The sequence below is a fragment of the Spodoptera frugiperda genome, chromosome 23 (assembly GCF_023101765.2).
Source record: "Spodoptera frugiperda isolate SF20-4 chromosome 23, AGI-APGP_CSIRO_Sfru_2.0, whole genome shotgun sequence".
Taxonomy (NCBI): Eukaryota; Metazoa; Arthropoda; class Insecta; order Lepidoptera; family Noctuidae; genus Spodoptera; species Spodoptera frugiperda.
In genome coordinates, this window is record NC_064234.1 from 9,119,506 (window position 1) to 9,133,890 (window position 14,385).

The 14,385-nt window shown below is 36.4% G+C and overlaps 3 protein-coding genes across 4 annotated transcripts in view; 1 reads left to right on the forward strand and 2 right to left on the reverse strand.

The window, feature by feature from the left end:
- The first annotated feature begins 221 nt into the window (after positions 1-221).
- On the forward strand, positions 222-2,481 carry LOC118267268 (sugar transporter SWEET1). The gene is made up of 5 exons (XM_035581180.2): positions 222-578; positions 660-737; positions 820-1,046; positions 1,472-1,647; positions 2,271-2,481. The coding sequence occupies exons 1-5, from the start codon at positions 502-504 to the stop codon at positions 2,376-2,378; spliced, it is 666 nt and encodes a 221-aa protein (XP_035437073.1). The 5' UTR covers positions 222-501; the 3' UTR covers positions 2,379-2,481.
- On the reverse strand, positions 2,270-7,257 carry LOC118266804 (uncharacterized). Its single transcript, XM_035580379.2, has 5 exons — positions 6,790-7,257; positions 6,138-6,418; positions 5,501-5,762; positions 4,858-5,158; positions 2,270-4,379 (listed from the first exon to the last, which is right to left on the reverse strand). Exons 1-5 carry the CDS (start codon positions 6,861-6,863, stop codon positions 3,186-3,188), a joined length of 2,112 nt encoding a protein of 703 aa, XP_035436272.2. The 5' UTR covers positions 6,864-7,257; the 3' UTR covers positions 2,270-3,185.
- A 1,639-nt stretch (positions 7,258-8,896) lies between these two features.
- Positions 8,897-14,385, reverse strand: part of LOC118267248 (uncharacterized) — a 38,788-nt gene continuing 33,299 nt past the window's right edge. The window contains exons 4-10 of one of the 2 annotated variants that reach the window (XM_035581137.2): positions 13,490-14,146; positions 13,206-13,408; positions 12,486-12,573; positions 11,824-11,971; positions 11,248-11,373; positions 10,536-10,660; positions 8,897-9,660 (exon numbers count right to left, since the gene is read on the reverse strand). In XM_035581137.2, the coding sequence (XP_035437030.1) occupies positions 9,635-9,660; positions 10,536-10,660; positions 11,248-11,373; positions 11,824-11,971; positions 12,486-12,573; positions 13,206-13,408; positions 13,490-14,146 (1,373 nt within the window). In that variant the 3' untranslated portion in view covers positions 8,897-9,634. Of the gene's footprint in view, positions 9,661-10,535; positions 10,661-11,247; positions 11,374-11,823; positions 11,972-12,473; positions 12,574-13,205; positions 13,409-13,489; positions 14,147-14,385 lie in introns of both variants that reach the window. The other variant, XM_035581136.2, reaches the window with a different exon arrangement.

Genomic DNA, 14,385 nt, shown 5'->3' on the forward strand with positions numbered 1-14,385 from the left:
AAATAAAGACTGTGATTTTATAACATAATTTATTTATATAAATCTGGATTATTTTAGTAAATAACAATTCACCCTTATCAAGTCATTATTATGATTATAAAAAAAAAAACTCTTTTTGCACAAACGGCTTTTGACACTCCATAAATTCATAATCCATAGCACAACACATGGCCATGTGTGGCCAACACATAGCAAAAAAGAAACGCGTTTGACGTTTATTGTCAAAGTCAATGTCACTACCGCAAAATCAGAATCAGATTCTGTCTGACTTGTTTGTAGTTTTTGAGATGTTTTCGTGTGGACCTTGAAGAAATAAAGATCGAATGTGATTCGTCCGCTAGTACCGTTGACGTTGTAGTTTGTAGTGTTTGATTTCGCACGATGACAAAATAATGCAACGGTATTTTGTTGAATATTCTCAGTCTCACGACTTAAACTAGTACAATGGTACAAATTATTAATAAAATTTAACTTCTATTATAAGGCCGACGTAGTGACAAAATGCAACTAACTACTTTAGGGAATATTATCAGCGCTCTCGCTATAACTACAACAATATTGCAGTTTTTATCTGGCGCGTAAGTTAATTATGAAATATTAAAAATATATTTGAATCTACGTGGTGTTCTGGTTTTAAGTCAGTATTCCATCTGTTTTAGCCTCGTGTGCAAACAATATGTTCTTAATAAAACAACAGCTGAGAGTTCATCGCTCCCTTTCGTTTGTGGCATGCTATGGTAAGTACAGCCAGTTAAAGTAAATTAAAAAAAAACAAATTTTATAAATGGAATAAATATAATTTTTATTTTTAATTTGCAGCTGCTACCTGTGGTACCTATATGGATCATATAAAAATGATAATGTTATAATGATAGTTAATATAGTAGGTATAACACTAATGATAATATACACAGCAGTATTTTACATATATACATTCAAGAAGTCTGTCGTTATAAAACAAATATTCTGTTTGCTTTTTTTTCTGGCCTTTGTCATAAGTTACACATACATAGAAGATGACAGTGAAGCACTCTATGTTACACTAGGTAAGAATATTTAGTTTTTTAGTCAATAATATTATTATATTAATAATGCTATAGAAAGAATTGCTTCTGATGCAAATCACTTGTATCAAAACATTTCTTTAACTCATACCAGTAAGCAATACTTTTCTATAATAATTGTTTAAACTGTAAAAACAATGATTTACTCTCTTAAATATTATAATGAAAGCTCAAATAGTTTTGAGTCCCAGAGCTGAGGTTGCTGCCCAACATCACCTGCACCCTGCTCATGATATAGAGTCCCTCTGTGGCTCTAACTAGTAGAGCTTTTCTAAATATATTCACATAAGTAAACTATTGTTTGTAGTTAATTTATGTATACTTTCTTTATAAGACTTATACTTTACAACTTTGAATTGGTTCTGCCAGAAGATTTGTCAAATTAATATATTTCAATAATCTTCCAGGTTTTGTAGCTAGTATGTTTACATTAGTAACAATAGCGGCACCGCTGAGTAAACTATTTCACGTAGTGAGGGTACACAGCACGGAGTGTCTGCCCTTCCCAATGATTTTGATGTCTTTCTTTGTATCACTGCTGTGGTTTCTCTATGGGACAATACAAGATGATATCTTTTTATGGGTAAGTTAAATAATATGGTACTAAGTTTTTGCAATAGTCCTGATTATCCTCGTCATCCTATCAGCCTCAAGATATATACTAATGAACAAAGGTGATCAACATGGAACAACTCTTTGTGTAAGCCAAAAATTGTTGTTTCGAGGCTGGGCATATGTGAAATTGCATGTTTCCAAATGCACCCATGACACAGGAGGAAATTATATGGTGGGGTAATGTTTAAAAAAAATATCCCAAGTATTAAAGTACATACTAGTTTTCATATATTTACTGTATTTATTTGTATCTTTCATTTTAATTTTAATCATATAATATGCATGCCAATGAGCATTTCATAAGTAGCAATATAAAATTATCAATCTTGATATCTATTACAAGGAATCTATAATCTAGATACTTAAAGTATTATACAGTTTGAATGTACAGTTATATATAGATAATATTTAATTCACCATCACACATACACTGAGTGGTGCTATTACTGAATTTCGTAATCGAAAATCCCAATATTTAATCATTTGCCTGGTTTGGCAATAAAATCCTTGGATTCTCCATTTTCCTAGTCGCTGTTGAGACCATTTATTTATTAAAATAGTTACATTTATATATATTTTTGTATATTTCAGCTTACCAATCTAGTTGGAGCGATTTTAGCAATTATTCAACTGTCGCTCTTTGCTATATATCCCAACAAGTGCCAGTCTCCAACTTTAATGAAGAATATAGTAGAATAATTTATTTAACATTATAATTTGCTGTGCAAGAAGCATTTTTAGTTTTACTATTAATAGTATTAATTATTTAAAATTCATGACATAAATTATTATTTAAAATTTATTTCAATAGTTTTTTTTTACTGGCTAATAGCTGTGCTAATAGCCCCATTCCCATTGAGCTATTACTGCTACGTATATCTCAATGTTCTTTCCCCATATATTTTCCATTCATGTTTTATAGTGTTTTCCAATTTGGTGTCGCCACAGGCGCGTAAAAATATTTAACAGCTAAGTACTACCCATAGTCCCTTTCAAATATACAGTAATTAAATAATAAATATACAATTACAGCCGTTTCGCCAATGGCATATAATATTATTACTTACTTTAAAATATCACATTATATTTCTTTTTCATGGAAAATTTTCTCAAGGTGGGTACCTAACCTACTTATTATATTAACAACTTAACTTTATCGACATTACCTGCGTAAGTATGTACCTAACGATTAATCTTCGTAATTATTATTACCAGATGCCTTAGCGTGAAATGATTATGGAAACTGAATTTGTATAAGATTTTTGAGAAAATTCATCAGTGGTGTGAGTTGCAAGTCTAAACAAAATTGCAGTTACCCGATATCAAACAACACCTTTTGAACACATTTTGGCAAGGTACGCTACGGAATTTCACATTGCACGTTTAGACTACAATCTGGGTGGTTCTAATGGATCACTGGTCTGTTTATGTGTAAACAGATTTTTCCATTGCAGCTAACCACTGTGGTAAAATAGGTGGGTACTTATTTCAGCACAAATTCACAACCTAACAATTTTCTTTTTGACATACACAAAAAAGACGGTCTTGTCGATTTAATGCGCACATCCCTAATCCTTTGTAGTAAGAAATAAAACTAAGTGGCCCAACTATACTATAGTCATCTTTCCTCAAAACAGTCGCTTCATACGTGGCGTTACCTGGCGTAAGAGTAATCGCAATCACATAATATATTTCAGAACTATCTCCAATAAAATTATAATAGAAATGTATTCTGTGGATATGTTTTAAGGAAGGGACTTTGCAACTCCAGCATCTTTGCGTGGCTATATTGACTGTCATCCTTTTAATGTAATCCACTACTACGTTTACACTTTTGATTCCTATTGGATCGTTTGTTGCGAGAGGGTAAAGTTTGTGGCAAGTACACCACTTTTTGTGAATGGCCGCATCTTTGCAAGTGCGGTTGCCACTGATTAATTCGAATATAGAGTGACAGTTCCGACACCCTTCCGGTGCTGGGACACTAGCATTACTGCATAAAGATATCATCTTTATTTCCAAGAGAGTGCTATAAATATCATAAGGTGTCATCAAGCGGTGCTGGTTTATTGCCAGGGCACGAAATTCATAAGAGTATTTGCCTTTAAAAATAAACGGAACCCACATGAAATTCATTGGCATACGATCATCGTAGAAACCTTCCATTTTAAGGCGATGATTACCAAAACGTAAACCGTGATCGCTCAGAATTATTATAAAAGTGTTTGACATAATGCCTGTGTAAGTTAATTGGTTCAGGAAGTTTTCTATAAGTTTGTCCGCTTCTTCTGGTCGACTTTTTTCGTCGTAGCTAAACGAATTTATCCAGAAAAAGCCGAAGAAAGAATCCTTTTTGTAAGTGTTGGCGAAATCAAGAGCGTAGTCCAGTAGCTGTTGCCCTGAAGATATTTTTCCTGTGCATACAGATGTTCTGTTTCTGCGATTATTCTCTCCTTTAAGAAAAAATGGCTGCAAGTAATGATCGGTAGGTGCTCTTCGAAACGCATAGTCTTTTATGAAAGTGTTAGCGATTTTTAAATTGTCCTCTCCATAAGCTGTTACGTAACCGGCATCTTTAAATGTCTTCCAAATTAGGTAACGGTTACAGGCGTCCATGGATCCATGACACTTTTGTATTATTGAAGACATATTTTTTCCAGTTAATGCAGCCATTATGTTCGGTAACGAGTTATCTGCAACCTGTTATTAATTATGTTATATACCAGACCTCGTGTTAACATTATTTAAAGCGACTACAATGATTATATTTGCATAACATGTTATACAAATCAGCCTATTAGATAATTTGTTTAAATAAGCTATCAAAAACTTACACTCGTCACTTCGATAAGTAAAACAGTGACATTATTCGTATTACCTAAGAGTCAAGACCCACAAGATGTCCACTGCTGAACATAGGCCTCCCCAAATGACCTAATATTTTAATTAGTGTTAATTCGGATGAATGAACTTCCAGACCCATGGAAAACAATTTAGGTAGATACAAACTTACTTTAACTTGACCACTGTAAACTATTAAACAGAAAGGACTCAATAGCCAGAAACAAAGCGTTTCTGTGTTTATTATCTATTGGTTAATGAGTTTGTATCAAAGTTATCCTGCAGAGTCAGAGAAACCTGAACTTCCCCGGTATACTAAATAGATTGATTGATTTACCTTATGATATCCTCTAAAACCCAACCAGTGGTTTTCATTCAAGTAAGCTGCAGTTCTAGGCATTGTCTTTACGGCGCGAGGTAGTGACATCGAGTCCATCCCTAGAATAAGCACGTTGTACTGCACTTTGCATTTTCTTTCCTTCGGCTTTGTAAAGTTAATTTTCTTGCTGAAGACATACATGTCATCGTAGATAATCTGTTTTGTCCCATTAGGACTAAGTTCTGAGCATATCACGTTGATGAAATCCGACCTTAATGTTATTATGGTCGCGTCTTTAAAGTATGTGCAGTTACTGAACCTGAAAATGGAAGTTATTTTTTTTATTAGAAGAGGAGATTTATAGTCAGGACAGGTTTTTTTTTTTTTTGAAGTGGGGGAAATCAATTACTTCTCTCGCCTTGAGCGAGGCGAGAGGGAATGTCAGACTCTTGCTGACTAAAAAATCTTCTCGTTCCTAATCTTGCTTTTCGAACCGGAGCCCCGGTAACCAGCTAGGCTATCTGCAGCTCCGAATGCATGGAATAGGATTAATATTCCACACTGTGAAATATTAATCCTTTTACAAAACAAAATGTACCGTACCTTTTTTACGCGAGAATTGAACCCAACGAGACAAACCAGTAAGTAATGGATAACTTACATTAATCTCGGACGATCACGTGCATATTGCACGGCGTCAACAATAAATCTGTAACAGCATTTAAAATTACCGCCATTTGTGGCATATTGCGACATTATTTGCATTTTTATTCGGGCTATAACTTTATCGTCGTCATGTTTTCGTAAAAATACTGCTCGAACTCCACACATGTCGTTCTTGGTTTTAGTACTATTTACAATGTACTTTTCGTAATCGATCATGGCTACTGGTATATTGCATCCGAGAGTTTCCACCATTCCCGCTGAAATTGTAAAGAGATATGCAATTACATCATTTAATGTGGATTAAATATAAGACCTACGATAGCAGTGGTGCTATTGTAGGTCTGTAAGGCCTTATCAAGACTAGGTAAGAAATTGGAAAGAATTTACTCGATTCTACAATTAGCTCGATTTTGTCACGAGTCGAAGTCGTGTGACTACAGTGAAGACTATCCTTGTGCAAAATGCAACCATTAAATAAGGAGTTACTTTGTTTTGCTTTTCAATAGCATGTACGTAGGTACTACGTTGAAAAGGTAATCTATATGCATTACACTGTGTCCTATGCAACAATGCGTAGCTTAGTCTTTACTTAATAACATAGTTATGTGTCTACGTTTGATAGGTATACATACCTGGTGCTTGTTGTTCATCGTCTATAACATAATCATTTTGTGTGTTATTAATATTATTATTGTTTGGTCTTATGTCTTTATAAACCTCGTCAAAAGGGACGTGTCTCATAGGAGTTCCAAGCCAGTATGCTTCCGTTGGTGACATCCTACTAGTCGGCTTCATGATATTCCTTCTTAATCTAAACAAACTAGTCACAAATCCTATGAAAATAAACGTTACACTGATAGCTATTATAATCTTTATTTGTTTCATGTTCCATTTTCTTATAAATTTTCTGAACCTGGAATGCGAAAGGTAAAAATGTAGGTAAGTACGTAGGTAGGTAGTAGATACCTAAGTATGTTTTTCTGCAGTCATCAACGGATCAATCAGCATAGTCCATTGCTGGACTTTATCGATGCTGGGCGATCTTTCTAAACAGGGGCGCAGCTAGCGCCGTATCTGCCGTATCAATTATACTACCCCGTAGCCCGAAGGCCACCAAACATGCGCGCAAAAAATAAAAATCATAGGAAAATTAACGTCGTCGTAAGGATCCCCAAACATGGGCTCACTGTTATAGCATCGGTCTCCTCTTTGAGGGTTGAGGGCCCCGCCAAGACACGCTACGCCACTGTTTCTTAACGATTAATTTAATGAAATGCAACCAACCTTACTACTGGACCCCAAAATATTCTTGATAACTTTTTGAAAAACAGACGCACTTTGTTATTGTTTCTTTCCATTTTATGAGGTTATTTCGCAGTGACTGCAAAAGTTGGACAACGTGAGACGTTGAGTGTTTTGGTACTAGTAGCGGCAGACAGCGGGTCGCCGACGACGACAGCGGATCCGTCGCGCGTTTCTGCGATTTGTAAATAAATAACTTGCATTCGGTGACAATAAACATCCCTTACATCCTGAGCAGCAGACTACGTATGTAACAAAACCATTTGTCACGCCATACGTAGGTAGTAAGTAGTAACAACAGCTCACCTTTTCATTAGGTTCGCAGTTTTTAGATATGCAACGCTTACAAGCAGATGATGTTTCTTTTTTATGGCATAAACCGGCAAACGAGCAGACGGATCACCTGATGGTAAGTAATCGCCACCGTTCATGGACATCCCAAACACCGGAAGCGTTACAAGTGCATTGTCGGCTTTTTGGGGTAAGAAATTTAAGGGTTGTTGGGGAATCGGGGATTGGGAAGATTGGCAAGGCGGGTAATTAGGCCTCCGAAAACCTCATTTACACAACGATGCACAACGTACGCGTTATTTCACGTCGGTTTTCTGGGGTATCACTCCGGTCGAGCCGGCCCATACGTGCCGAAGCATGGCTCTCACACTCTTAAAAACCTTAACATTGATTGAAAAATCATTATCCTTAGTCGTTAAGCATAACATACAGTCATTCATTACCGACTGTTCTTATCGGATTGTTTGAGTTGAGTGCAGTGATACGGTTTTAGTTTTCACTTATAATTTGAGTTCAAGACATCGGCATTGTTAACCTTGCTTGGAATTACACCGTTAATTTTGTTTCGATTTTCTGAAGTATCATTTTGAGGCTATGTAGTAGAGGTACCCATGTATGTTTTAATTATGTATGTCTTATAGGTATGATTGGTACCATAATCACATGGGAGTTAGAGCCTCTGAAATCGCGGAAGACTTGACAGGTTGCCGGGGCTCCGGCTCGACGAGCAATAGTAGGAACGACATGGTTTTTAGTCTGATACTCCCTCTTGCAGGAGAAGTCATGCGACGATATCTCCTCCGACCTCTCTTAAAAAAATGGGTGTTAGAGCCAGCACTCTTTGAGAAACCGATGTGCAAATATTCAAAGATTACATAATTTTTCAAACATTAAATATGGATTTCATTTAATTTTGATCCTACGAATACAGGGTTAGGTACTTAGGTAACTACCAACTAACTCGACATTGACAACCTCAATGCAAGGTCTACTCTAAAACCCCGATGAATTAAATAATTATTAGTAAAACTGTTTAAGTAGGTAGGTACCTAATTTAATTTCACGTAGCATCTGTTTTTCACATACCGTAGCCGTTGCGTTTGCGTTATCATATTTCGTTGCTATGTAAAGAGTGTTAAAGCGACATCTAGTTTCCGTTCCAAGCGACCTTTCGTTCATTAAAAAGAACTCTAAACGCCAGTGCTTATTTGCTTTTCCGACAGATGTCGGCACTGACTGGTGAAATAAAATATTTCTGTTTTAACTCCAAAGTTCTGCTCTACTAGACTTTTATGAAAATATGAATTAAGAATATTTATTAAATAAAGGTGCATCGTTGGTTAATTTAAAAAATACCCAAACTATACAATATGCTATACATAGGTCTACTTCCGAATATATATCATCAGACTCTATACGTACGTAGGTAACTGAAAAAAAGCATCTCTATATACTTGTCGAGGAATATAAGGTTAGTCATGCAGTATGCTCAAAAAACTGTTCTCTTTGATGTTTTAAATAACAGGTGCTAATTTATTATTTTAATTTAATTACCTACCTAAATAAAAGTTCACATTGACTTTCGAATTCACATAAAAATAAAAGGAAAGTTGAAATATGAGACAAAAGGTTTTCACAGGACTAGAATTTCATAATGTACAGACAATTAAAAAGTTTCGTGGGAAAGAAACTGTGAGATGGGCACAGAATGCATTTATCTTATTCATACATTCTTAAGGAGAAATCAAAAGGACTTGGGATCTTACTGATTAGGATAACAATAAAAATACTTGGAACATTTATGGTGAAATTAATTTAATAAATACAATATCACATTCACACACATAACCACACTATATTACAATAAGTTACACTCGACTGCGCTTAGCCAGCTAAATTCACACCAAACTTGAAATAAAAATCTTATTAATTACGTCTTATAGTCTGTGGAGTACAAAAAAAGTCACTGCCAGATGAAAAAAATATTTACATTTTTTTTTGAGCGGGCAAATCTATGGAGAATGCTGTGTTCATTCTAAGCTTTTTCAATTAATGCCTAATTGACAAGTTGATACTTAATCCACGGTTATTAAGCATCACTTTTCAGTCTTGTTTTATACGTGACTTAAATATTACACTTAAATTATAGATATTTCGTAAAACATATTCTGTTGTGTTAAGAAAACTTCCAAAGAATGACCGAAGGAAAATTTGACTTGAAGAATTTTAAACTAGTGTCGTATCTAGTTGCCATAGAGAAATATTCTTATATTTACATTTAAGCTTACATTAAATATGAGCCAAATTAATATGTATTTTATTGAAACCTTTCCTCGAACAATAACACATTAAGATATCATTAATCATCAAGTTCGCTAATTAGGTATTCATGTTTGTACCATTATACAATAAAAAAACTGTAGGTTTCATAGAAAAAATGAGGTTGAATTATAGTAATGTTTTACTCTGTGTTCGCAAAATATTGAGCATTGAGATCCAGTAATCAGATGGTCAGCTTTCAATTGATGATTGACGTTCAAGGCTGCGGTGGGGCGGGACATCCTGGAATAAGAAACAAACATAAATATAAGGACTAATGGTCATTTCCATTTTACCAATTACCCCTAAACCAACTCTTAACTAACTAGTACTGTTAGGTGTCACTTATAGGTTGACGAAAGCCAAAATGTCATTAAATGTAACCTATCTCAGCTTAAGGGTACCTTAAAATTTAAGAGAGGTTCATCATAAGACATTGTTTGTTGGGTCAACAGAAACCGATGCCACCCATTACCGCTTCCCAGATAGTTTGAGCGCTATTGTTCACGTAACGGCATCACTTATCGTATCGAATCGCTGATATGCAGAAAGCGACGTCATATTTCACATGTTTGGTCAAGTGGTCACCTAACAGTTCCTGTCAGAAATCATTATGTTACTGTGTTTTGTTGTTTCAACAATACTGTATCCGTTCGTCGCTATTATTGGTTAAATTTTACTATGTAGGTACCGGCTATTGGTCAAGCCATAAGCAATTTTTTTGCATTCGTTTTAGAAGAATTGCATTGTAGTTTTGAGTTTGAAGTCTCGTGACCTACTAGTTAATTAACATCTATTCTTTTAATGGTGTAACTGTTGTTGGTTTCTGAATCAGGACTTAGTTTGATAGGAGTTGACCTTCTAATCAACTCTCGATCAATCTCTTCATTAAGATCACTGAACCTTTTTATGGGTACACAATTCACTAATTTAGACTTTCTTTACCATTAGTGATAGCAATGTTTTCTTTCTGGACATGATAAATCGATTCTACTTATAATAATGATCATAAAAATCAAACTTTAGTTAGAACTAGGTCTTTAGTGTCCTATTTGGGAATACTCAAGAAAACATGGATCCCAACCTTCTTGAAATAACATAGACTAGTAAATACTTACTACAGACATTGCAGGCAATTTCATCACTGTTATCCCCGCAGCCGTCGCGTCCCGAGCAAGCAACAGCCGTGCTCCTACATCGGCCATTCCCGCAACGGAACGGACAAAAGTCAGCCGCACGCCATCTGAATACATACGCCATACGTGTCAACTACCACCATAAGCTAAGGTCAAATATTTGGACAAACACCGTTACAGGTCGCACGTGCTGTGATTACGAAATGTACTTACTTACTTACTTACTAATGGTAAATATAACTAACAGCTTATAAGGTTTTTGTGGCAATGCCTCAAGCACTCAAAATACGGTTAGGACATTTGTCTGAGTCGGTAGACGAAAATTGCTTTGAAGAGTTATGGGTAATGTTTTGAAGGTTAAGGAAAGTATTGTTTGAAATAAATTGTAATCCAATGTTTATGTTTCTGTCATTACTCTTCTATATATTAATGAGACAGGTCATTGTAATAGGCAAGTACTTATAAAGCTTAAAAGCCCATAAAACTACCGTAAAACGAGGTGGATAGAATTCGAGGGGTGAATAAATGTTGGGAAAATATTTTAACATCTATTCACCCCATTCCTGTGTCTATTCACCCCGTTTTACCGTTATTGTTTTTACAAGGTCCCGCAAATATTCACAACACCTAAAATTAGGTAGACAACATGCAAGTCCAAAATCATTCAAAATGCAATTAAGTTCTGGAAACTCACCTCGATTGTTCGTTGCAAAGATGTGGAGGTTCATCAGAAGCATCTTTGCAGGATACAATTGCATTGCAGAACTCATACTCAGGCAGACATTCCCCTGAACCGCAACGGAATGTGTGACGTGGACAGCTGAAGGAAATAATTACTAGCGGTGATTACATGTTATGAGTTGTTATGACTTTATTATGGGTTCAATGGCGTTGTAATAGTCCCACGGTACGGTTTAAGAGTTCATTCATCTAACATACGATGTGCAACATATCTAATCTAATCTAATAGATTTTAAAACCTTTGTTTGATCTAATGCCGATAGAAACCCGTTGAAGGGTTTTGTGATTATCTTGTTCAATTAAATTTATTCCTTTAAGGCTGAAATCGGATTAGATTTAGATTCAAATTTCAGCCATGATCGTCCCACTGCAGGGCAAAGGCCTTCCTATCCTCCTTAGCTCTGAAATTGGATCTCAGTCCAAAATCGTTGGATTAATATCTTTGCAGTTTCTGTCAAAAATAAGTCGATGTAGTGATTTTGGTAATAAATTTCGACCGTCAGCCTTTTTAGTCTATCTCCTAACTTACCCTTTACGTCGTGTCGCTCGGCAGTTCTTCTCGTCTTCTCCACCTGGGCACTGAGGAGTGCCATCACACCTTGATGCCCGAGACACACAGGGAGACCCAGGTCCTCCACATCTGAAGGAGTTTGTTGGACACCGTTCCCCTGTTAGTTCTGCAAAAGAAGATAAACTTGTAAAACATAGGATGATGATTAGGTAGATCTAGGATAGGATGACGATGATGGATTCATGATATTTTTAAGTATATCTAAGTATAATGGTTGGAGATGATGTTGAATTGATGAATTGTTGAATGTATGTATAAATATATATGATGATATCGTACCTTAACAAACAGAACATATCTACTTTAATGGTCTCTCTCTGATTGGAATTTATAAGCAACTACCTACCTGTAGGAATTCGATTGACTTGTTGAAATGCCACCCTTTTTAAGACTAAAGAATCTTTCAATTACTTTATTGCTCTCAAGGCAAAGTCAATCGCTGCTAAGCCAAAACTAAAGAGTGGTGAAAATTCTAAGCTATTTTGATTCAATGATTAAATTGAAACCTTGAAAATTTTAATGAGAAGTTTGAAAATTAGTATGGAAATGAGATGATACAATGAAGATGACAGATGTGCGCCAAAGATAAAGGGTGCAGAGTTACGAACCTTTACCAGTACCTTCACATTTCTCATCCGAGCCATCGGGACAGTCCTTGCGACCGTCGCAGACGAAGTACCAACTTATACAAGTTCCAGTCGATCGACACTGCAAACAATTATAGTATTATTATTAGAACTTATTACGGGATATTTACCATGTTTATTCAATTTGGTGAGTTTCAGTTAATCCGTGATCATGGCGCTTGCAACAGTGCCGAAATATCGGAAACTCACCAAATTGAATAAACATGGTAAATATCCCGTAATAAGTTCTAATAATAGTGTTAGTGACCATGTCAGTTTAAAAAATTATAGTATTAAAGTTAATGTATCGTCACGCCTTTTATACCCGAAGGGGTAGGCAGAGGTGAACATTACGACACGTAATGCCACCGTACAATGAACATCCACTTTTCACCATTTGTACTATAAGTCCCATGTAATAGGGGGTGAGCCTATTGCCATATATTGGGCACAATTCCAGACCCCGTGCTGGTAAACCCAGTAGTACTTTGCCCGACCCGAGAATCGAACCCGAGACCCCTTGTCCGGCAGTCGCACTTGCGAGCACTCGACCAACGAGGCAGTATTAAAATAAATTGAAGTAAAAATTATTTAACTTTTCTACTAAAAATGTCTTTAGGAGATTTTCGAAACAATTTACAAATACTTTTAGGACTTGTATTCTAACGCATATATCACGTTTCGTTCCAACCTTTATGCGAACATTATACTAACTTGGAACGTGTTTGGTAGGCAGCCTCTATTACGAGCCGAGCAAGCTGAAGTAGAATTAGTTCGGTACGTGCAGTCACATTTCTTGTTGAGGCATCGCGTGTATGGGTCCACTTGTTGGCATTGCGGATCCGTAAGGCACGGCATTCCAAGAGATGCAGGGCCAAGGTCGTATACTGGCGTATCCGTGCGGATGCGATGCTTGTCTGGAAAACGGAATTTTATTTTTAGAAACCTTACTCACGTATAGCAAGAAAATTCAATTATGAATGCTAAATATTGTATACCCTTTAGAGAAGACTTCTTTTGATGTCCCCCCTTGTGAGGCTTCCCGCTAGAATTACTTTGCTCCTTTGACGCACTACCCTTTTTGTTAGTTTTCTTTTCTACAGATGGCTGTGTCACAACCCTGTAAATTGGCTGATCATTTGCATGCAAATTAGCCGTCATTTCGTCCACCCTAATCGTCTCATTCGGTTCGCCATCTTTTCTATTCGAGACGGGTAATCGCTTTGTTGGTTCAACACTCGGTACTTTCATGACAGCTTGCATCAACGGACTATCTTCGTCAGTGCTGAATACATCATTTTTGTTTGTGTACAATGGTAATTTGCTTGGCTGAATATCGTCAGAACTAATTATGGGTAGTGGAGGTCCGAAGGAGTTGACTGAACTTGCTGTCAGTTGTACAGTTGGATTAGGTATTTGATCTTTGTAAGTCACTGTTGCGTTTGAAGGTGAAACTACAGCGTCCATTTCCGCAACCACAGCTTCAGTAGCATAAGGTGGCATTTTCTGCGCTACACACTTGTCACCGATTTGTTTGAAATAGCTGTTACACGCGCATCTTCCGAACAGGTTAAGTATGACGAATTCGCAACGGCTCTCCTTGTCCCATAAACGACAATGTTCGTTGCTGTAGCAGACGTGTCCGGGCGGTGCAGCTGAAATGACAAGATAACACACGTAAGCACACGTAGCACACGATGCAGTTCTTTTAAAGGTTTCACGTTAAATTGGCTCACGGCAATTGGTCGTTGAATAAAATACACTGAGGTATTTGTCTACTTCGTGACTGTTGGGGCACTGAGTAGTTGGTAGCAATTTTCCCGAGACTAGGCATACGGTCTACCATTACATGCTCTAATAGTCCGACAGATACAGTTTCAACTAGATTCGTATA